General features: G+C 39.8%; 1 protein-coding gene across 1 annotated transcript in view; it reads right to left on the bottom strand.

Moving 5' to 3' along the window:
- Window positions 1–3,050: 3,050 nt before the first annotated feature.
- Klhl14 (kelch like family member 14) overlaps window positions 3,051–25,320 on the bottom strand; it is a 105,621-nt gene continuing 83,351 nt past the window's right edge. The window contains exons 5-9 of the mRNA XM_060377627.1: window positions 19,112–19,190; window positions 11,781–11,971; window positions 11,542–11,700; window positions 8,048–8,205; window positions 3,051–5,306 (exon numbers count right to left, since the gene is read on the bottom strand). Coding sequence (XP_060233610.1) covers window positions 5,166–5,306; window positions 8,048–8,205; window positions 11,542–11,700; window positions 11,781–11,971; window positions 19,112–19,190 — 728 coding nt within the window. The 3' untranslated portion in view covers window positions 3,051–5,165. The remainder of the gene's footprint in view (window positions 5,307–8,047; window positions 8,206–11,541; window positions 11,701–11,780; window positions 11,972–19,111; window positions 19,191–25,320) is intronic.

Here is a 25,320-nt window from a genome sequence, read left to right as displayed (position 1 = left end):
AGAAAAATAGTCCCCATTAAATTCTGTGATAATCAGGGGACTGTTAGTTAGATAATTACCTTAAGGTCTTGATATGGCTCTAAGCTCTGCTCTTTACCAGCTGTTTAACCTTATCAAGATGTGTGGGTGTAAGTGTCCTTACTTCCAACATATATAGGATGATAGAACAAGTAGGTTTTTTTTTGTGTGTGCCAGATGTCACCTCTTTGATGTTAGACTTCCTAACCTCTATATCTATGAGCCACTGAATTAATTGCTTGTCTCATTGCTGTGACAAAATCAACATAAGGAAAGAAGGGTTTATTTTGGGTCATGGTCTCATTGGGTACAGTCCATGAGGATGCTGTGCAATGCAATGCAATGCAATGCTGTGCTGTGCTATCTTGTGTTCATTGTCAGTAGGCAGAGGGACACCAATACTTCTGCTCAGTTGACTCCCTTCTTTTCTTTTTATTTTTATTCAGTCTTGGACCCAGTGAATGAGATGGTGCCACAGGCATGCCAGGTAGGTCTTCTTTGCTCAGATAAACCTCTCTGGAAACGCATTTACAGACATGCCTGTAAGTGTGTCTCCTAGGTGATTCTAAGTGTGTCCCCTAGGTGATTCCAAGTGATTCTAAGCATGTCTCCTAGGTAATTCTAAGTGTGTCTCCTAGGTGATTCTGAGTGTGTCTCCTAGGTGATTTTGAGTGTGTCTCCTAGGTAATTCTGAATGTCAGTTTGACAATAAACAGTCACAACCACTGATTCTGCTCACAATATATCAACACATCCTGTTATAGTGATGCCTAATGGACTAAATATCCATAAAGAGACCCCACCCAACAATTAGTGCCTCTCTGTTCTGCTGTTCAGATCTGCACTCTGTAGCTGTGGCTACACAAACCATGCTTTTGAGTTGAGTTCCTTCTCACACTCACTTTTACCCTTCTTTCATTTTGTTTTCTACCAAACTCTCAAGGTGTAATAGCTGGTGTTGTTATTACTGTGCTAGTCTTATTTGTGTGTGTGTGTGTGTGTGTGTGTGTGTGTGAGTGAGTGTGCGTGTGTGCATGTCTATGTGTATGTTTAGTTTTAAATACATATGTCCCTGGATTTTGATTTGAGATAGTGTAAAGGCAAAATGTATTCAGAAAAAAACCCTCTATACTTCAAATTTTGAATTTTGATTATTTTTTCAGGTTAGTGATACATCGTCTAATTTTTTTTTTAATGATGCCGGGCACTGGGAGTGAGCTATGGCCACCAGGCAGCCCAATGCCATTAGGGTGATTTTCTATAGTGAACTGTATTCTAGGATATTTCAGCCAGGTAGGTGAGACACTTTCAAGTTACAATATTCTCAACCTACAGTTCTCTGCCACGACGTAACCATGCCATCAGCTGAGAAGCACCCTACATTTTGATGCAAAGAATCTGATTGAATTGAAAGCACGACATTATTAACAATGCCCTCCTGGATGACGACAGTGAATACTCAATACCATGTTGACACGGGTCAAACAGCTGGGAAAAGATCAGCTTGGGGAGAACAAATACAGACTTGAAGGTGGCGGATAGCTCACTTAGTGGGAAGCATGCTTCCCAAGCCCATTCCTAACTCTTACCACTTACGAGACATATTCTTGAAAAGGATGTATTTTTTTTTTCTTCAGAATATTTCCTCAGATTTGACCAGGTGTTAGATAACCATATGTCAGAGCTACCTATGAAGCCTACATGTAGACTCAAACTCAGTGGTTCTTTGAGATTAGGAAAAAGACAAGCCTTTCCTCGCCTGCCCATGAAAGTTGATTTGGGGTATTTGGAGAAGCCCTGCTCTCCTGCCTGGCTTACGAGGTACAGCTGGAGACTGCATTCCAGAGGGACTTTTTCCTTTAGAAAAATGAAAAGCACGTTATACGGGAGAGGAAGGAAAGAGAAATCCATTGCTCTTGCTTCAGAAAGCAGTAAGGAAGGTCATCACTCCTTTGTGAATTTCATCATTTGAACAATGTTCTGGGAAGTGTCAGTTCTTCCTAGCTTGCAGACTTCAGATACAAGGTCCTTCTTTGCCTAGTTCTTTGCCACGAGGGTGGCTGTATTGGTTGGGCTTTGTCAACTTGACACAAATCTAGACATTTCTGGGAAGAAATTATCTTAACTGAGAAAACGCCTCCGTAACAGTGGCCCACAGGCAAGTCTGGAGGGCATTGCATTTCTTTTATTAATGATTGATATGGAAGGGACAGGAAAGCTACGGGGAGGAGGGTGTACCTGCTGGGGGTTACCCGTCCCCTGGTCAGGTGGTTCTGGGATGTTTAAGAAAGCAAACTGAACACGCTGTGAGGAGCAAGCCAGTAAATAGCACGTCTCCAAGGGCTTGGCCTTAGTTCCTGCCTACAGGTTCCTTGGTTTCCTGCCCCGACTTCTCTGAGCGACAGACTGTGATGTGGAACGGCCAAATAAACCCTTTTCTCCCCGGTTTGGTTTTGGTCAGTGTTTTACCATAGCAACAGGAAGCAAACTACGAAAGTGACCGAGCTACCTTTCAGCTGTAGGTCTGATTTCCCTCTGTCCCACCCACACACCCTCCACTTACATGCTCAAGTTCTTTGTCAGACCTGCTTGATGAAGTTCAGCTTAACTAATTTGCATTCATATGATTGATTTAATCAAATATGGGCTCCCATTATCCTTTAGGAAGCATGCAGTTGTTTTTAACACACGGCTACATGCACTGTTGGTCATTAAGGTGTCTGTTAGCATGCCCATAAACATCTAATTATTCAATATTGGACATATTGGACAAATTTTGCCTTATTGTAATGTACTTGTGATAGAAAACTTAGATTCAGTCACACAATGTTCAGCTCATAACAGTTTTCTTAGGAGAATTTCATAATTTTTTTTACGTTGTCTATATTGTATGTTTTTACATACCATGAAGAAGTGAAATAGGCCTCTAAGGCATATCTGTAGAATAAAAAAATTTAGGCACTTACGTATTATAAACCTTGAAACAATCCAATCTGTACATATGTTTTATAAGGAGGTATGTGGGAGACAGATGCATTAGTACATAAAGTTTTTATTTAAACTTTTTCCCTTCCAAGCAAGCTTCATTTACATTCTAGTATTGTACAAAATTTACATTCTCTGTGACTTTTTATTCACTTTTCACTTTCTAGAAGTTTGTATCTCTCTGAAATACAGAAAACTTTACTTAGAGTTCTCATAAATGCTTTTATTTAATTTGGCTAGTGATAAAAAATAAAGTGAAAAAAACAATCTAAAGAAAGCTGATACCCTTGTATAAACAGCGACTCTTGGAAGAAACAGTGGCAGCTGAGAATATGGTTTCTGAAACAGCATGTGCTCTCTAGGAAAGCCAGTGGGTGTTTTCCATATTCTTATTGTCTTTCTTTCTATGTATTTGTATGTTTTCAAGGAAAAAGAAATGAAAGCTGATTGCACTGGTTATGTATATATATTCACATATATATTTTTACAACGGATCCTTTGGATCTGAACATACAAATAAATACAAAAACAACAAAGATTGCACTTTTCTGTAGAAACGTTGGATTTTGGTACGCCCAGCCATCTTGAGGTGCTCATGAAAGTTTCCCAGGAAGGCATTTGTTCTCATCTGTGGATTCACCTACTTGGAATTTTGAACATCACATTTATTGAAGGGTTCAACACTTCTTTGTGATAAAAAAAATATTTAGGCATTTGTAATTGCCCATGAGCTGTTAGTCAAACAACTTAGACGAGTTTGAAGTCAGGTTTGTGTTCCTGATAGCTTTGCATTTCTGTTTGGCCACAAAAAGACCATGTCATGCTCTCCTGATCTCTTCTGAGTTCCTAAAAACAAGCATCAGTTGCTCACTCAACCCAGTCCAGGCATCTCAGGTGATAACAAACAATGGGGTGAGTGGAGGAGTAACGAGAACTGAGATCACACAGCCAGCTGAAGATGAGGAAGCGTGCTGTCAGGTACTATGAGTATGTAAGTCCTTTTTAAAAAAATAATTATTTTAAAGATGTATTTATTATTATTTTATGTGTACAAGTGTTTTGTTTACATGTATGTATGTGCACTGCATGCATGCCCGGTACAATGGATGCTCTGGAACTGGAGTTACGGGTGATTGTAAGCCACCATGTTGGTGCTGAGAACCAAACCTGGGTTTTCTGCCTGAGAAGCAAGTGCTTTTATTCACGAAGTCACCTCATGTGTTTTAAGAGTTAGAAAGATAATTGGGTTGTACTTGAGAGAAAGTTTTTCTTGTGTAGCTGAATTTTTGAAAGTAATTTCTAGGTTTTTTTTTTATTATGGATTAAACTTGGAACAAATTGTTATCCAACAGAATTTCTGAGTTATTCTACGATGGGTTGTTGGTCTTATCCTTTGAGGCAAATTGTCCTTATGTTCACTACTTAAAATACTATAAGAAATGAGAAAGCTTAAGCCTCTGGGAACTGAAGAGCGACAGGGTGCACTTTGTTTTAATTTTCAAGGAGAATCAAAAACACAGTTAAGACTCTGGCAGAGAACAATTGCCAAAGAGACTAACAGCATACTTTCCCCCGAATCTTGTGGGAAGCCATAAGGAATACAAAATACGATTGTGTACAAAGACGCCTGTCTTCCATCTTCTGTGGTTTTCTGTCGCCGTGTTACCTATGGAATTGGTGGAGAAGCCAAGCATATTTACCAACACAGAATCAAGTGGCAATTTCTGGAATGCAGGGTAAGCGTTTTGGTAGGTCGGATTTTGAATCATTCATGTACAAAATATCCTCCAAATGTCCACGTCTATTACATGCAGTTAGGAAACGATGCACAATACGGATCTTAGGTCTCTGGGGCCAGGTTTCTGTGGTTTATCTTTCCCTCTCTGAAAGTTCAGCTCTGTGTGAGTTTGTGTAAAGGCGGAACAAGTTAAAACCAGCCTGATACGGAAGAATCTGTCACCACAGCAAGTCGAGCGTGGCCTGAGTTGCAGACAACAGTCTCTGCTCAAGGCCAGGCCTCTTCCTTCTGTAGTTGCTTGTAAGTCATCAGGAACCAAAGGTGGACTTGGGCAGTTGTAGCATTGGAATGCACAGTCCATGCAGGACAGCACATCCTCTGTTGCTCCATCCTAGAGGTGGCACTCTGCCGGGGGTTCCTGCTGTCATTTGTTGTAGGGTACACAAGCTGGTAGAATGACCGTCGCACAGGCTGGGCCTGCCAGGGGTTCGGCCACATCGCCTTCGAGTTCTGTCCAGGTTCCTTTTTCTGGACAATAACAGATTGTGGATGACTTGTAGGCACCCTGGAATGGCAGAACAGTGTTTAGGGAAGGGTACTCAGAGCCGCCACGCCAAAGCCGGTCTCCGTGGCTACGCTGGGGAGACCTCTGCTCAGCCTGAAAGACTTCAGACGAACTCATTGGGCTTTCAGCTGGTATATTCTACAGAAATACTCAGAACTGACATTTCAGAATCTTGTAGGTGTGGATGCGTGTGTGTGTGTGAGAGAGAACATGCTTGCATGGACTTATTTGTGGAGGACAGAAGACACCCTTTATTGTTACTACTCACAAGCGTCCACATCTTCTTTAAGGCAGGATCTCTCCTGGGCTTGGAGCTTCTCAAGGAGGGTAGTGTCTGCCTCATCTACTTCCCCAATACAAGCCATCGAATCTAGGTTTTTTTGTTTGTTTGTTTGTTTGCTTTTGCAAGTGTTTCAAAGATTAAACTGAGGTCCTTGTGCAGGCAAAACAGGACTTTACTGACAAAACTACCTTCCTGGCCCTTGTGGTATATTTTTGATGGCTAGTGATCAAACTCAAATAAATACCTAGGACATCCTTAATGCTCAGCAATCACTTTTAAATAATTGGCCCCAAATGGGAATTTTTCAGTAGGTTTAAATTAAGGGGCAGAAAAGAGACAACTTCACATTTCTCTTTAAATAGTTGAATAAATTTAAATAGAAGTTTAAATAGTAGATGCTAGATTGTTGTCTCATTTCTTTGCTTTTATTTATCTATTTTACTGCAGAGAAAGGAGTCAAGATAGCAAGGCATTTTCAGATAGACTAAAAACATCTCCACATATTGATTTATTCATCTTCAAGAGGTCCCACAGCAAATGAACAAAGGCTCTGGGCTTTATTCATTTTAAGGCTAATGCTTTCGTAAAATGTTCCTTCCCAAATAAAACATAGGTAACAAAGCCCCCAAAACTCATGGTATTTTCTGATTGTACATTCTTGATGTCTGTTGGATGCAACTCTACTTCTGTAGTAAACAATTTTCTCCAAACAGCAGGCACATGTGTGAAAATATACATTTATGTGTCAACTTATGTTTGCCTTTATAAAACTAACATTTTTTTTTCAATGCCGTTTATTCAGAAACCTTGAACAATCCTCGGACCCTGGGGAAAGCCAGCCCACAGCTTAAATAGCCTCTGGGTAGCCAACCCAGGCATGCCATGTGGGCAATGCAGATAGGTCCACATACATGGAAGCAAGCCAGATCCTCAGCCTTAGCCAAATGTGGAATTGTTCGTGACAGAGAGCACTCACCATCGGGAAGGTGGAAGGCGGAAACCAGCTCCCATAAAAAGCTAAAATGTTACGCTCAGGATGTGAGGCTAAGCACTGCACTCAGGGTCAGCCGCTTTGGACCCAGAGAAGAGCATGTCTGGTTGCATGCGGGTTGATGCCCCAGGTCCCACCTCTGAGAAAAAGGTATCGGACGGGTCTGATGCTCTTTGGGTGGATGACACCCAAACGAACATCGGTACAAAGTCCCAATTTATTTCTAATATCAGAGATCAGACCTCTACTCTTGCCTGATGCATCTAAAACAAAAAATAAAATTAACTTTTCCTCAAAAATTTATCACATACTCTTGCTTGATGAAGAAGAAATGAAACTAATGTTATTAGAACTCCAAATTGATGTAGTGAAACTAACAGAGATAAATAAGGCAAGATAAAAATAGTTATCACTGGGAGACTAGTGAAATTGACCCCCAGGCTGAGGTCTCTGATGCACTCTAAACATGTTGCCTCTTTTTTCAGATATTGAATTTTACTTTTTCTCTATCTTTTTTTTTTAAACACAGCATGTGCATAAATACAAAATTAAGAATATAAATAAATAATGAATAGCTTAAACCTAATCAATTCCTGCCTAGCTTCTAGTCTGAAGAACGATTTTGAAGGACAGCACAAGCTGGTTATCGGCCATCCCCACAGTGTGGGGTTATTTCCAGGTCACAAATGAGATCATTTTGCCAACAAGTCAGTGAACAAAAAGTGGGGCAGAGGTAATGTTCTAGATTGTTGTGACCTATGGGACATGACAATCAAATGTGTGTGAGGCTTACTGGATTTTGATTCGAATGCAACATTATTTGTGTGGGCGTGAGGGGGAGGAGCCAATAGGAAAAGTTTGAGTTTGGATGGATCATAAAGCAACTACTGTAACTTTCTGGGTGTGATAAATTGTAGTGTGTTTATAGACGTGAATAACTTTAAAAAAGATAAATACTGAAATCCATAAGGTGAAGTAGGAGATCAGGAATTTGCTTCACATCTCTCGGTCAAACTTGAAAGAGTCTATTGATGACGGTGTCACTAGATGATTGGAAAAGGAAACTCACTGCCACTTCCGTTTTTGTTTATGTTTGGAATTTTTCAGGATGAGAGGCAGGATGAAAAAAGCAAATGTCATGCCCTAAGTAGAATTCCCTTTTGGTCAGAAACCTTTCAGACTTTCTTATCCAATTTCTACAGAATGCTCGGAAAATCATTTCATTTTGGCTTTGAGCTGGAAAGCAGCTTCACGAACACGCGGATGTAGCAGCAAGCTGGAGCTGTAACCCCTGCTGTAAGATAGGTGACTGGGAAGCAGGCCATGTCTACTGCACCTATAACAGCTCTGCCCTCCTGCTCCCTGTGCCATACCACTGCATGCAAACCCCAGGTTCTTAAGGGAACACACCCCTGGGAAACAAATCAGCACACGCGGAAGGAGGATGTGAGAAACAGGAGCACTTACCATACTCCAGCTGTAGCCCCCCACAAGATAAATGCTGTCGTCAAGCACTGCACAGCCGGGGCCGCTTCGACCTTCCAGGATGGGAGTTTGGAGAATATTCCACTGGTCACCTTTTGGGTCATAGCACTCCACAAGCATGACGTCAAGGTGGGAGAAACCTAAGTGGAAGGAGGAGGCAAGATGGAGAAAAGAGTGACTTTCATCATCCGCTTACGGCGACTTGTTTTTAGAAGCAGTGCTGGTGTTAAGAGCTAACTTTGAAGACAATGCAACTGTGCTTTTGAAGACACAGATGCATGATTTCACTAATAGAAATGGGAGACGTCAAAAAACATCTAACAACAAATAAATGAACGAACGAGAAAAAAATTTCAAAAGACTTTGGATGCTTTGGATGAACACAAATCAAGAATGCCTAAGCACGTCTCATAAGGCTGATTACACAGAGGTAGACCTTATTAAAAAGATTTATTATAACATTATTTTAAAAGATTTAAGATGACAATGGTCAACACATCTAGATTAATGGGGATTCATGCTTGTGTTTTTATAAAGGCAACATTGGCGACAATATGAATGAGCGACAGAGCTCAGACTTCCACAGACCAAACTATATTGCTTTTCTTGAATATTTAACTCTCTCAGAATAGTTTAATCAATTAAAGTTCATTTTTCAGGGCCATAAGCCTTTCCTATAATCTGACTACGTATATAAACAGCTTCAATGATGAGTGGAGAAGTTTTCAAGCATCAAGGTTTGGAATTGGGTCTGTAAACTCTGAGGATCTTTCTCCCTTCCACTGCTCTTGAATGTGTGTGTGTCTGTGTAAGCGTGTCTGTGTGATTGTGTGTATGTGAGTGTGTATGCGTGTATGTGTAACTGTGTAAAGTGCCTTGTGTGAGAATATGTGTGTGTGTGTGAATGTGTGTCTGTGTATGTGTGTCTGTGTGTGTATTTAAGTATATGTGAGTGTGTCTGTGTGAGTTTGTGTAAATAAATGTGTGTGTAAGGTGTGTGTGTGAGTATATGTGAGTGTCTGTGTCTCTGTGTGAGTATATGTGAGTGTGTTTATGTATAAGCTAGAGTGAAACCTCAGATGTCATTCTTCAGGTGCTACCCACTTTGTTTTTGGAGAAAGGCTCTGCCATGTGACCATGAGGATTCCACTAGGGCCCAGAACCTACATTTTTCTTGGTGACCTTGTCACTACCCCAGCTATGGAAAAATCTAAGAAGTAGAATGAGAAGCACAGGGCTGTAATCGTATCACTCAGGAAACAGAGGCAGGGGAATCATAGTTTCAAGGCCAACCTTGGCTACATAGTAGGAAAGAGGGGGCAGTAAAAATGATATTTTGTTTACTTAAATGCATGTTATGAATTTCTAGCTGACAATCTGTATGCATACATTAACTAATCTCTTGATTCTTCAATCATGGCTGAAAAGACAAATTCAAAGAATTAATTTTCATTGCTGAGAAAGCAGACAGGTTATTTCAGGATACTAATTTCTTACACAGAATAAACCACACAGGTGGTATTCCAATAGAACAATATTTCCACTACAAATTTTATATGTACTTAAAATGAGCAGATGGCGATAATTCTAGTTCTTGAGGGTTTTAGGGCATTGCTTAGGGGCATGTACACCTTCTCCATGCCTCGTTCCATACACACTATGGATGCTGAGTACAAGCCTCACAGAAGGATACCATCATTATCCCTCTTTTTTTTCATTATCCCTCTTTTATAGATATGCTGCAGTATATGTCTTGAGTGGGATGACACACCATTTATTTCAAACTAGTATTCAAGCAATAACTTTTCTTTGTCATTATTCCATATCTATCTATCTATCTATCTATCTATCTATCTATCATCTATCTATCCATCCATTCATCTATCATATATACATATACATACACATGCACACATACATACACACATATATGCGAGGGGGAGGGTCTCATGTAGCCCAGGGTGGCCACAAACTTGGTGTGGAGCCAAGGATGATCCGAAATTTTTGATTCTTTTGCCTCCACCTTCTCAGGTGTGCATCAACATGTCCATTTTCTATGGCCTTTAGCCCAGGACAGTGCACATGATAGCTAGGCGAACACCACCAACTGAGCTATATCTTCAGCCTTCTACTTGCGATGCATGTCCGTGGTCATGTGTATGCAGTAGCAGTTTTTCTTACTCTGTTACTATGCAATCTTTCTGTCCAGTCAGAATCCTGAACACGGAAGTCACTAAGACATACAGATAATGTCTTATAAAAGTGAAAGGAGAAGAAATCACACTTTATTTCAAAAGCCGCAAAATTAATATAAGACATTGATGTGAGGGAATGGAGTATGCATTAAATTGGAAGGAACAAAAAAAGAAAGGAGCTGTGGCAGTTGGCGAGAGAATCCTCTGCCATTGTGGAGAAGGGGAGTGGGGGAGGGCATGGGATGAGCAGCAGGCACTCAGCAGGACATCAGCTTTTCTGGATGAACACAAATTCTAAACAGGGACAGAAAAGTTAGCCTGTGCAATTTTTATTAAATTTTGGGGTGAAAATGTGTCAGAAAAGCTTTCCATGTCTAACCTTCCTTTAGAGTCGTATGTCGTAGTAAGATAAGTGAACGCGTTGGCTTTCACGTTAACAACACGCGCGTGCCCATTTATGCTGTTCTCGAGAGCTGGCAGAGACCTCAGAGTTCAAGTTAGACCACTTTCCTAATTTGTGAGATGGGGAAACTGAGGCTCAAAGTAGATCAGGTAAATTTCAGCACCATGGATCTGTTCCTTACCAAATGTTGGGTTACACACACACCCACAATTTCATAAAGGAACAGAAAAGGTAAAAGGTTGCAGTTACAGAGGTGTCTGGGGAAGGGAAGCAGCCAAGTGACGGCTTTACAAATAGTGTGCTTTTGTTTTAAATCCAAAACAGCAATTCAATTTGAGAATCGTAAGGTCATTTGATATTCACTACTTAAAAGAAAGAATTCTAAATTTAGACACCAAGGTTTTACTTTAAGAAAAATCCAAACATTAGCTCTGCAGACCTGTGAGTACGGTTGCTCTTTATGATTGCAGCAGAAAACAATTTTCTGGGGGACAATTCATTACTACAACTTTGGAGATAAGGAATAATTTATTTCACTGGCTTCACTGTTACGACAAATTGTGCTTTTCAGTTATTAATGCTTCCGTTTTTCCCCTTAGACATCATTACTCATTTCTTTAATGTGTATGGTAACTTAAACATAATCCTATCTGCAGAATTAAAACACAATTAACGCTCGCTCCAGGGAACTGTTAATTCACACACAGTAGATTGTGTTTGGTCAACATGTTTTTTACATAGTTAACTATGATTATCTAACAAGAAATCTATTAGCAAGGAGCATGCAACACAAATGTTACTAGGAAAGGGAAAAACAAAATGATACCAAACAGGCAAACAAGTAAACAAACAAACAAACAAACAAACAAAGAAAACACCTTTCAGATGATTCCCTCCAATTGCATACAAGCGATCGGTCATCACAGCCAAAGTGTGGATGGCGCGTTTTGTGTTCATGTCTTGTTTGCGGGCCCAGACATCCATGACCGGGTCATAGCAATACAACCATGGGACATACTCTCCATTGTGCACACCCCCTGTGAAGGACAGACACGTTTGGGTCATGCTAGTGCCTTGGATGGTGAACTTTGCAAAGAAAAATGGAGGACTTGCTTGCCTGAAGTGTATATCTTTCCAATGTGCACTGCTCCCGCGTGGGCCGCCAGAGGCTGAGGCAAAGAGGACACGTAGCGCCACTCGTTTGTGTCCAGGTTGTAGCACTCCACGCTGGAGAGGTAGCCGGTCTCATTCCTCCCGCCAATCACATACAGGTGCTTGTCCAAGCGGCACGCGTAGAAACTGGCTCTTCTGCAAGGACACCAACAGCTCTCAGTAAATCTGTGGAATCTCACAGTGGAAACAGGCCGAGGGGCACTCGATCGGCCCGTGAAAGCAGGGCATGTATGTGTGTCTTCAGAGAGAGCTGTGAATCTTTGGCCGTTACTCATCTGACTTCTATATCCAAGACCATATACAGCAATCCTATGCATAACTCACCCCAGTTAACACTTTCGATGTTGAAATGCTGCAAGAGGAGAACGCCACCGAAGCTTGGTGTCTGCTTTTTTCTTCTTGCTTTCTCTACACTGCTAAAATGTTCATTAATGTTAGGGGTGTTTGGTACTCTCTAAGGATATCATAGTTCAGTAAGACAAAGTGAAAAATGAGGTAGATAATGTAACAATAATAAATTATCTTGACATTCACTTTCTTTATGGTCCTTCAAGGGTCATTGTTCCCAATTTGTTAGAAAACTGCATCATCAAAATTTCTCTTCAATTATCATTTTCCCCTCTTAGTATGACTGCAAATAGAATAACTTTGTGAACTTTGTATAGCGTTTCTATTTATTTGGCTCGTCCAAGATACTTGGCTTCTAACATAAATATTTGGCTCTTCTAACACCAGTTACAGGGGTTTTGTCTAGGGAGTTTTTGGTATTGATTGTAATAAGTCTCTAGAATGATTTTAGTTCTCTGTTCAAGAGAGGCTACTGACGGTATTTGCCTGCTACACTTTCAAAGGCAAAATGTATGAAATTCATTGAAAGGATAGGTGACCAATTGTCCAATTGTGAAGTAAACTATGTATGATTTAGGAAGGAGAGCTTGAGAAGCAGAATTTAGACTTTCAGTAGAAGAAATGGAAAGAAGTAATATGGAAACTCTGCTGATGGATGAAGATGGAAGACACAACTAGTATGACATGAGAAGCAAGAAAGATGAGAGGTTCAGAGGTCTAAGACATTGAGAGTTATGATGGCCAGACCTATGATGACAAGGATGGCATACATGTGGTCCAGTACTGAATAAACATTATTGGTAAGTGCCAAGGCCCAGAAGGACATGATTTACCATGGATTGATTAATAGACTCTAAAAATTGATGATAAGGTTCTTGTGCAGCATCAATTGCAATATAGAGAGCAGTAAATATTTTTTTATGAGGTCACCTATTTTATTTGGAGAATTTCCAAACTGCAAGTACATGGCACCGTTATGAACAATGCGACTTACAAAGTCAGATGGTCTGGCGTGTTTTACTAGGCGTGTGACCTTTGGCATGGTGCATGACCTTTCTCATCCTTATGCTCTCCCATAACATGAGGATAGTAAGAGAACCTTCTCACGGGGTACATGCAGATGTATCCATGTGCTTGTACCAGTGTCCACCATTTGTTTATTTTCAGAATCTGTAAGGTCATCTTTACATGGATAAAAATTCTTTAAAAGTTGGTGCTCATCATCAAGGCTCTTCTATTAGTGCTCAGGGCCAGAAATGTTTTAGATTTCAGGAATCGTTGTATTTGGAAATATTTATATAGAGAAAGTGGGGAAGGGACCCAATTTTAAACATAAAATACATTTCAGTTTTATTTGGACTTTAGACACTGACTCTTCGTTCAACCTTTAAACAAGTAGTTACACGCGGAAAATATTCTTTTTTATAGTGTCCACTGAATCAGTTAGTGCTGCCTTGTCCCCTGTCCCTATGCACATGAGTATGAAGCTATCCACTGGACTATGGGTCACATGCCTAAAAATGTGACAGCTGCCAATAGCTCATTAGCTAGGCTTGGGGCTTTGAGCAACCCCCCTCCCCCATGCTAGAATTCTAACAGGCTTTATCTTGTTCAGTTCTTGAGCAGATAACTACAGCTATTGCGATCATGTTCAGATGACAGCATTTCACAATATTCTCTCCCAGCCTCCAGTTCTTACACTCTCCTGCTCTCCCACCGACACCTTCAGCAACATTTGCTGAGCTTTCCCTGGAGGGAGGTGCATGTAGATGTCATCGATGTGGCTGGGTACTCACAGTTATTTATTCTCAGCACTTTTACCAGTTATGAGTATTCACATAGGTGATTTTACACAGTATTTTCAGTGTGCTTCTGGGCACACAGTGAGCATGTCACCTGAAGTCACATGGAAATCACATTGGCTGAATTTCAGATTACAGATGCTCAGTTTGTGATGCTGAAGTGATGGCTAAAGTGTCATGTTTTCTCGGGTGATTTATCACCATTCAAGTGTAATAATACTGTTTGGAGATGACATTGTGTTCATGTTTTGTGATAGCTTTACATTGTCCTGGTAGCCATTGTTGATCATTTTAGGCTGATATTTTGACTGTGTTCTCTTTTCTATATCTCATTCATGTTTTGAAGGCAGTGCATGCTGTGGAGGATTTGGAAGGTGATAAAGAACGATAACACTGAAATAAATTAGAAGGAGAAAATTGGGACAAAAAAAAGAAAAGGTGAGTCAGATTTCATAAAGTGAAGGCTACCTTTTGGCTTCTGAAACGTCAATACTTGTGTGTGTAAGAGAAAGAATCTCATCTAAGTATAAAATTGGGGTTTTAAAAGTTCAAAAACAAGGTTCAAAGACTTGGTCCATTGAATCCTTCCACTTGAATAGACAAATTCCAATTGCTTTCTAATGAATATGATCTGTCAAAATTATTTAATGCTCTTTTCTTTTCCAGTAAAAATGTTTCATTGAAAATAATGACATGGGTTTTCAAAAGACACACATCTCTTTACATCATGGACACAAGACAGGTCGGTGTACTTTTTCCAGGTAATTCTGTGATGGTCTCGAAGGTCTCTGAAATGATACATTTACTGATTGCACTAAACAGTCATCAGTGTATAATTGGGAATGGTGAGTTCTTCTCAGGACTGATCCAGAAGATGACAGTCGTGGTGGGTGTTGAGATTGTGAAGGACAGGGGATTACTCCCTTTGGCAGTCTGAACTCCCTTTTTCTATTTTCCATTTCAGTTTTTTCATCTGGTTCTGAACTGGTTTCTTGCTCTCTGTTACCAAGTCAGCCTGTCAGAACTGGTTTGATAACCCTGTACCCCCGGCCCTATACACATACTGGATTTAGGATCTAAATTGGAAAGAATCAGTAGGTTTCGCTTCCTGACTCAAACTGCAACTTTTGTGTAGAAATTCCTACCGTGATAGTGGTGAGTTTCCCCCAGATTCCCTCTCATGGCCAACCTGTGCGTTCCCATACTGGATTACGGAAACAAGGGCTCCGTGGTCTGTCAGCACTGAGTCCCCGCTCCGGGCTCAGTTACCACATAAGGTGTTCCTCCTCTCCGTAGAAAGAACACACTTGGCTTGTGCTATTTTTTTCTTTGAAAAGTAAGTTCAAGACTACTAAATATTCTTTAATGGAGTCACACTATTGTAAGTTCACGTCGTTTCCTCCTCCTCTCACTTCTCCTTCCTCTCACTGCCAGAAACAATATTTAGCAACATTAATATGGTTAACAAATAATTTTTACAAGTATACTTTAAATTCTGCTCATTTTAAGGTCTTATTTTAAGATCTTTGCTAATCCTCAGGGTGATCTATCAATATCTATCTATTTATCATCTATCATTTATCTGTTTATCTATCTAACATTATCACCTGTCTACAGTATCTGTCTGTCATAATCATCTGTATCCATCTATTATCTGTTTATCATTTACATGACTATCATTTATCATATCTACATATCATCTACCTATCATCTGCCTATCTGCTATCTGTACCTATTCATCCACCATCTACCTATCTATCTACCTATAATATCTACCATCTATTATTTATATATTCATCATCATCTATTCATCTGTCATCTGTCATTTACCTGTCCATTTATAATTTATATATTTATATATCTATATATTAATCACACAGCTTATTAAATTATATTTATCCTAAAGTATAGACTGAATTGCTGCAATCTTAACTTAGTTTGAATTGTTGACTTACATCATCAAGTTAAAAACAATAGATTTTTCAAGGTGAATATTGTCTCCCACAGTTTCTCTAATAATGTTTGAGGCAGAATTGGTTCCTAAATATAAGATCCAAATAGCTTGTTTTTGTTATTATGATTTTAATTAAATGAAATCATTGACAATTTTATGCATGTATATGATGCATTCCTCATATCTCCACACAGCCCTCTCCTCCTTATAAACCCCTTTCCTAAGATCATGTCCTTTTGTTGTGTCTTGTGACCCGCTGAGTTTACCAGTGCCCTCTGCATGAGGACAAGTTTGGAACTGTCCGCTGGAGCCTAGTGGGCTCACACGTGGGTACATCATTGGACCTGTCATCATCCAAACACAATTGGGGTTCATGGATCTTTATCCTTCCTTGCTGAACTATTGGCTATTGGAGGATTCTGGGAGAAAATAGTCACTGGCTTCCATTATGTACATTTAAAATTGCATTTCCGGTTAATCTTTGGCTCATAAATTCATTGCCAGAAAACATGGTGTTTGTGAGCTCACCCACGGTTGAGTAAGCCTAGAGGCCATATGTCTAATTGCCTGCTGAACAGGGAGGCTACTCAGCAGTTCTATTACACCTCATTGGAAGATCCCACTGGCTGAAATAGCCTAGGAATCTGTTCCCAGCTCTGTAAGGGTGATTTACCCCTGAGATGACTTCCCAGACGTTTTCTCCTACTCTGAATCAATCTGGTAACTTGTCAGCACAAGATGACTTAGCACTGGGGAAGGAGAATAATAGAAACAGGTAGATGAGGAATTTCTGGTTTGATTCATGATTTATGTCCTGTAAAATTAACTTAAATGTTTCAGTAAGTATCTCTGATCTGGAGTTTCTCATCTATCTTGGCTTTCTTCCTCCTATGTGGTTGTTGCTGCTTTGGATGGAAACCTGGCAATGGCAGAAGACACGTTTGATTTGAAGTAATGGAATGCTGCCTGGGGCAACCAGCCTCCAGGAGAGATGGTGCTGGAAGGCCCTTGGATATTTGTGAGCTCTGTGTTTTTCTGCTCAGCTCTGGAAGGAGCTGTTTGCCCTATCAGCTTGATTGTTCTAAATCTTGAAACAAAAGAAAGAAAAAAAAAAGAAAAAAGAAAGAAAGAAAGAAAGCTTCTTTTACTGAGGACCTGACATGAAATACCATAATGACTTCGAGAGAAACGCTAAACAGTCCATTCTGTCAACGGTGGCTGCCGGGCGCCGACAGACCATGGCAGGTCTTTTTGTCAGGTCAATGAGCTGCTAAAAATTGTCTAAGTAGGACCTTGCCATGATAGGCCACCCTGCCTCAGAGGAAGTCATTATAGACTATCAAGTAAACAATACACATTCCAAAAAAATTACTAATTAGGTTTTGTAGCAATACTTTCCATCCTTAGGGGCTCTAGAGTGAGATAATTGACCGCGACGTGAGTTATGCCTCCCAAGCTGAAGGCATGAAGGTTAATTATCATGGTGTACAGCCCCCAGCAAAGGGGATGGTGGTGATGAGAGAATGACATTTCAAACATGTGTTGATGATTCTTTCGAAAATAGAACTTTCTAGAATGGTCTTGATTAAAGGGCAAAGTGAGACAGTTACTATAACCGTCACCAGGAACTCACCCCACCTTCCCCCCAAAACGTGATGGGGTGTGCTGGAGAAAGACAGTGGGAAACTCCTGGCTTGTGAAGTCTGTCAGATATCAATCTACTTGGTTGGTACCTCTCTTGAGGTACAGTGGAGAGAGGGAGAGAGGTTTTCCTAAGTGAGCTCATGGTGCTAAGCACACTGTCAGGATGCTTCTAGCTTATAATATGCATTCTCCTCAAAGAGTCTCATCTTTTATCTTATTATTTTGGAGGATTGTTTATATATTTGGGACAGGGGTCTTACAGTACAGCCCAGGCTGGCCTCCAAGTCATAAGCCCTCTGCATCAGGCTTCTGAGTGCTGGATTTGTAGTCATGTGCTACTGTGCTCATTTGAGAGAGTTTTAATTCATTTATATGGGGTGGGAAGATATTGAGCCTCTTAATACATGTAAATAGATTCATACTATCTTGCTGCAGAAATGCCCATTTGGGCATAAATGCTATTTCATGAAGATTACCTTTAACATGAAATTTATGCTAAGAATCTAATTTGATCTCAGTGAAATCTACTTGAATGATGAAATAGATGTGAAAGTAGTTCATTTTTTTGAACAGGAAAGAAAAAGGTTGCAGCCAATCACTTTTACCCTAATTCTTGATGATGAGGAAGAAATAAGTTATACTTTATTGTCATCTTCTTACTGGGCAATTTACTTACAAGGATTTCAAAAGAGTTAGGTGCTTAAAATCTAACATGTATACACATTATCATATGCATACAAAGACATGGCGCTATGATTGAATATAGCCAGGAGAAATAAAATACTCATATATACTATCCATGCTGTCTTTTGGTAGCTGAGACACTAGGGTGAGCCAAGTATCCTGTGTATGACAAAGTGTGATGACTAATTTTTGTTTTGTTTTGGAAGACAGGGTTTCATGTAACCCAGACTGGCCTTGAACTTACTATGTACTTGAGCCTAGCCTTTTAAATTTTGAATCATCTTGCCTCCATCTCCCAAGTTCTGGGATTACAGGAATGTGTCAGCATGGTCAACTAGGACCATTTTTTTTTAAAGGTAATAAATGACCTGTTCTTAGAGACACATATACATGATCGGAGTTCTTAGAATATTAAACTTAAATACAGATTTAAGTTTAAGTTAATCTCAAGTTTTGATGTTAAATATTAATTTTAGTATTGAATACTTCAGTTCTTCATATAGAAGCTTTTGCATTGCCATGCAGACTGCTATGAGGGTAGAAGTCCATGTTTTGAGGACGTAGGCACAGCACCACTGGTAAGAACCATATAACCACTGGCTATACAGTCCGTTCCAAAAATGTTATCACTGTGTCTAAGAAGATACTCTGCAGGATTTTTTATCCTATATTAGGACAAATAATTGTATTAACACAGTTATAGCAATCTAACTTGGGCAGGCCAAGGTTAGTCCTTTGCCTCATGTGTCTTTCATAGAGTCTGCTCAGCGGTCCTTGTCACGTATCACCTGTGTTTCTGTACAGCATTCCTACACATCTCAGACTAAGGAAATAAACACTTACCTTTCTTGCATGGGTGGAAGTTGGATCCAACTATTAAATCGGGGATCATACCGGCTGACAAAATTTGTACTATGTTTTCCTGTAAAAAATACATTTGAGACATTTAAAACTTCAATTTCTTTCTTGCTTTGCACATTTATCAGTTTTTAAAATCTCTGTTGTCAGGTTTAACAAGCATGAATTAAGTTAAGGGAGTCTTTAGCACCACATGGGAGGCAGAAGGCACTTCCTCAAATGTGTTTCCTTTTTCCTCTTTCTACGTATTGTTGTGGAATGACTCAACCCAATCAAGCATACCAAAAGCAAGCATATTTGCTAAACTATTAGCACATTAAAATATTTTTTGGTGTTTTGATAATTTTATATTTTAAAAAGAAGTTATTGTACAAGTTTACATTCCCTCCAGGAGGAGAGTTTCCCTTTCTCCACATCCTCTTCAGCACATGTTGTCATTTGAGTTTTTGCTCTTAGCCATTCTGATGGGTGTAAGGTGAAATCTCAGGGTCACTTTGATTTGCATTTCCCTGATGACTAAGGATGTTGAGCATTTTTTTAAGTGTTTCTCTGCCATTCAATATTCCTCTGTTGAGAATTCTCTTTTTAGCTTTATACCCTATTTTTTAATTGGATTACTTGGCTTGTTGGTGTTTAACTCCTTGAGTTCTTTATATATTCTGGATATTAGCCTCTGTCAGATGTAGGGCTGGTGAAGATCCTTTCCCAATCTGTCTGGTGCTTTCTCAGACAATTAGGAATAGTGCTATCTCAAGATCCAGCTATACCACTCCTATGCATATACCCAAAATATGCTCAAGTACACAAGAACATTTGCTCAACCATGTTTGTAGCAGCTTTATTTGTAATAGCCAGAATCTGGAAACAACCCAGATGTCCTTAATTGAGGAATGGATACAGAATTGTGGTACATCTACTCAATGGAATACTACTCAGCAATTAAAAACAAGGAAATCATGAAATTTGCAGGCAAATGGTGGGAACTAGAAAAGATCATCCTGAGTGAGGTATCCCAGAAGCAGAAAGACACACATGGTATATACTCACTTATAAGTGGATATTAGACATATAATATAGGATAAACTTACTAAAATTTGTACAGCTAAAGAAGCTAAGCAAAGAGGGCCCTGGGTAAGATGATCAATCCTCACTCAGAAAGGCAAACGGGATGGACATCGGAAGAAGGTGAAAACAAGGAACAAAACAGGAACTTACTACAGAGGGTCTCTGAAAGACTCTACCCAACAGAGTATTAAAGCAGATTATGAGACTCATACCCAAACTTTGAGCAGAGTGCAGGGAATCTTATGAAAGAAGGGGGAGATAGAAAGACCTGTAGGAGACAGGAGCTCCACAATGAGAGCAACAGAACCAAAATATCTGGGCACAGGGGTATTTTCTGAGACTGATCCTCTAACCAAGGACCAAGCATGGAGATAACCTAGAACCCCTGCACAGATATAGCCTATGGCATTTCAGGCTCTAAATAGCCTTCCTAGGAAGGGGAACAGGAACTGTCTCTGACATGAAATCAGCAGCTGGCTCTTTGATCACCTCCTCCTGAGGGGAGTCAGCTTTACCAGGCTACAGAGGAGGACAATACAGCCAGTCCTGATGAGACTTGATAGGCTAGGGTCGGTTGGAAAGGGAGGAGGACCTCCTCTATGAGTGGACTGGGAAGGGGCATGGAAAGAGAAGAGGGAGGGAGGGTGAGATTGGGAGGAGATGAGGAAGGGAAGTACAGCTGGGATACAAAGTGAATAAATTGTAATAAAATAAAAAAAATAAATTGTGAAGGAAAAAAAAGAAGTTATTGACCCCAAATTCTCTATTTTAGAGAATTTCTTGTGTGATATTTCTAGATAGCCTATTTATTAATAAATTTTCATTCTAAAATATTATTCTATATATTATTATATTATATATTCATCACTTGTCATGAACTGCCAACAAATTAATTATAATTAATATAATTATATATTATTATGTCATAATATTCATTCTAAATATATTTTCTAGAGAAATAATGATACTAAAAACTTAAGAGAAAAGTAAAATATTTTCCATATATTCAAGCCCCACCCATGCTTAATCTCCATTATTAGCATTTATTTTTACTGACCCAAGAACCCTACTGTTGAAGAGACTTTTGCCTCCTCGTGGAAATAATAGCAGTTGACAATCAGTCTTGAATCACTTATCACAGAGGCTCTGTGTGTGCATTCGGGAGATGCACCGTTGCTGTGACGTAAACACCAGTGAATCTGCTGAACCGGGAAGCAAGCATGAGTCTTCTGAGCTGCTTAACCAGCTTATCCCCTCTGTTGAGCTTAAAAAGCACATTAGCGCGCTTCCAAGGTATTAAAATGAGTCTTATTTTGCATACATATTGACACCAAAGAGAGAAATGCAGGTGAAAAAAACGCACAGTGTGTTTTCCATGTGGTAGCCAGCTCACACCCAAGGCCTCAACCTGAAACACTGCCTTTCTTCATGATTTGTCACTCGGCAGTGGGTACCAGGAATGAACAGAATGTGCACATATGTGTGCTCAAATGGCTGAGACATGGTCATGTTTGAAATCTATCATAAAGGTTCAGCCAAACAACATCTCTTTTTGTACAAGAGAAAGTGTATCACTAAGAATGAGTGCTTTTTAGCCTGAGTTCTTAGATGGAAGGTCACACAATTTGTTGAGCTGACAAAGGCTAAGTAGAAATTGAGGAGAAACTAAGGAGAGAAGTTATGGACTCAGTTTTGTACTTAACCCAGAACAGCCTACAGCATGTCAGAAGGAGGTAGCTGCTAAACTAGTGGATGAGTAATATTACCCCTGAAAGTTTGGGAGGCATTAGTTCAGAGTTACTATTTAAATGTACTGGGCTGGATGAAACCACCTAAGAAAAGAGGTTGGAATTGGAAGATAAAGGGTCTAAAAAGTGACCTCTGCAGTAAGAAAAAAAAAAGGAAAGAATGATATTTTGAAAGCCAACTTAAATAGTGTTCATAGAAAAAAGGAGGAGCAACCCTGAGACTCTGAGGCATGTGGGTGGCCCTGACAAGTGTTGCTTCAGTGAACTGATGTTGAGAAAAGCCAACGGAGCCAACTCAGGACGGACTAAGATATAAAGACACAGAGGAGAGAGCAGCTTAATGTTTCCCAGGACTTCTGAAACCAAGAGAAGACCAAACTAGAAGACACAGTATCAAGAGAATGTTTGATGGTAATTTTTTATTTTTAAATTTTTAAGCTCAAGAATACTGAAAAGTCCTTGAGCAGGCAATTGGGACCAAAGAACAAACCTTAGATCTGTATATAGACAGAACAGCAAGAAGAAAATATGTAGCATTGTGGTGAAAATCTAAATTGTCCTCAGAAGCCTGTGCCTTGAAGGCTTGGTCCCTAGTGTTGCTGGGAGAAGATTGGGTTTCAAGTGTGCTAATGTCATCATCACTGGATTAATCTAATGACACGGAAGGGAGAAGTCAAGTCCTTACTTGAAAGAGTGACTGGGAAAGTGGTCTTCTCAAAAGATACCCTGGTTTTGAGTAGACAGGAAATTGATGAAACCACTCAAACGGGATGTCAAGGGATTCCAGGGATTGTGTGGATGTGAAGTTAGGAGTTCCTTCCCATGTGGAAGTGCTGGCAGTTCATGACAAGTGACGATAAATTGAATTTTATCTGGTGACTCACAGAAAGGTAAGAATGATAAGGATGACCCAGAAACTTCAAATAGGGAGGCTACAACTCAAGTAAGGACTATGTCCACAGCAATTTTTTGTTTTTTTTTTCTTTTTCTTTCTTTCTTTTTTTTTTTTTTGGAGAGGAAATTTCTCTGTAGGAAAATATATTATTTTTGGTACTCGAGTTTCAAGGTTAATTCCCAACTGCGTCTGAAGACTAGATATGCCTACAGGAGTAAGAACCCATCCACCATTGGTAAAACTGCTTCTCTATGATGTCTGGCTCAGAATTTCTGTTCAGAAGAAGGAATATGCCACTTCTGGCAACCGGCTGGAGCATGGCTTCATGTACTAAGCAGCAGTGGCACTAACCAGAAGGCTTCATTTCTTGTAGAGTGGAAATAGAACTGACTCAGAGAAAAGGCTCAGTAGAGCCTGGTTTGAAGGGGTTTGAGATTAGAGAGCATGTCTAGATGCAGGCATGGTGGTGTGCAAAAGGGGCAGGTCGGGGAGTAGGAAGATAAAAAGGATGGAGCTCTGAAGGTGGCAGAGGAGATAATGAGCTTTCTAAGAGATAAAAGTAAGTTAAAATGGGCTTATTATCTGCTGTCCCGGGGCTTACTATTGAGACCCCTCTAAGACCTTGAGAGTGGTGGCTACATATGATAGAATTTTGGAGAATAGTTTACCCTTCCCACATCTTCTTTTTCTCTCTTCTCTACCCTCTACTCTTTCTCCTGTCTTCTTCCATCTTTTCCTATAATTATTCATTTTCTCCTCTCCTCTCCTTTCCTGTTCTCCTTCCCTCTTTCCCCTCTCCTCTACTCTCTCCTCTTCTACCCTCTTTCCCTCCTCTACAATTTTTTCCTTTCATTTCCAGTTCCTTTTGTTCCCTACTTCTTCCTATCTTATCCCTTCCCTTCGACTTCCTTTTCTTTCATCACTCTTTCTCATTTTTCTCCCTTTCACTTGTCTCATCTTTTCTTCACCTTCCATTCCAGTAGGGTTTCAGGAGCAGTCTTAGACTGGTCTCAAATCTTATATCCTTCTATCCCCTCTTACGTTGTGCTGGGGTTGCAGGCTTGCCCCACCAATCTAGGTCTTCATTTTCTTTCTTAGTCTTCCTTCTCTTCTTGTGATGAAGCTCATCACCAGACACCACTGATGACTAACAGTATGTGAAGAGATAAGTGATGAAATGGGGGGCAGTTTCCAGCCAATGCTGGGGAACAGAATAGGGAAGGAAAATCCCCTCAGCTGTTTGAAGATTAAGTTTAAGTGGTAAATTTAAATGAAATTTCTACATATTCTCATAACATATATGCATGTTAAATACATTCTTATTACTAGGACGTGGTTTACAACTTGAAATTCATAATTTTATATTTTGCTCAGGATATACTGCTCATAAAGTATTTTCATATGAATTAACAGTGAACATGAGCTCTCATCTTTAGAACAGATATGTGTGCATAACAGTTGAACCATGTGTTTAATTGTTCTCTTGAATAGGGATTATATAAAAGTCTTTATATTAGCATAAGATATTTATCTTTTCTGTTAGTATTAGTTGCATAGGGCATCATAATATGAAAATTCTGCTTTCTGAGAGGTTCAAAGCCTTTTAATGCTTTTACTAGATGTGTAATGATTAGAGGTCTTTGTGAACAAGTGGGAGCCACTTCCCACTGATTGAGCGCTTCAAACTGTGCTTGACTAGGTGGATGGGAAGAGCTGAGGTGAAAGAAAATGTGATAGTTGTTATAGACCAACACCCTAAAATTGGACAAATCTATGGAAGAATCAGTTCCTTTCCTTTTGTGAGCACTGTCTCCCTGCAAGGATACTCTTTGGGCTTACTCTCCTTACATAGAAAAACTTTAGCTATCATAGATTACAGCTCACAAGATATTTCTGAAGATTAATTGAAATTTAGCAAAAATAATCTTTGGCTGAAATACTGAGAGCTCACCAACTATTACTGCTAATGCTGTCAAAGTCTACTGTGGTTGACCAGATGAATGGAATTTGTAGCTACATGTAATTTATGGAATTGTGGTAGGTAGGTCAGTTCTTTTAGAAATAGATGCAGCCCATTTTCTAGCTGTAATGTTGGCTGATCATGGCCACAGATAAAGCCTTCCTTTAATAGGCTACCTTGCATTCTACTCTTATCTTCCTTCCACCTGGGGAAGATGCCAGTCAACAACTTTTTAGAGTGTTTATAATTAAAATACACTTTTAATGGGCACAAGGTACCAAGGGCTAGCTTACTTGCCTCTGGAATAACCAGCTCTCTCCAGTTTAAAGAAGCCAAATTCCCATCTGGAAGTTTCCAAGATTCCAAGAAAACTGAATTTTCTAGAGAGAACTGCCAGGCTTGTAACTGAGGGTAATAGCGAAGTTTACATACAACACAAAAAGCTTTACAAAAACTTCACTCTGAGCTTCCTAGCAGCTAAGACAGACGAGACGTTGATTGGCATGCTCAGTGACACTGATCACGT

This window comes from Meriones unguiculatus, chromosome 2 (assembly GCF_030254825.1).
Source record: "Meriones unguiculatus strain TT.TT164.6M chromosome 2, Bangor_MerUng_6.1, whole genome shotgun sequence".
Classification (NCBI taxonomy): domain Eukaryota; kingdom Metazoa; phylum Chordata; class Mammalia; order Rodentia; family Muridae; genus Meriones; species Meriones unguiculatus.
This window is presented reverse-complemented; position numbering and strand designations above follow the sequence as displayed.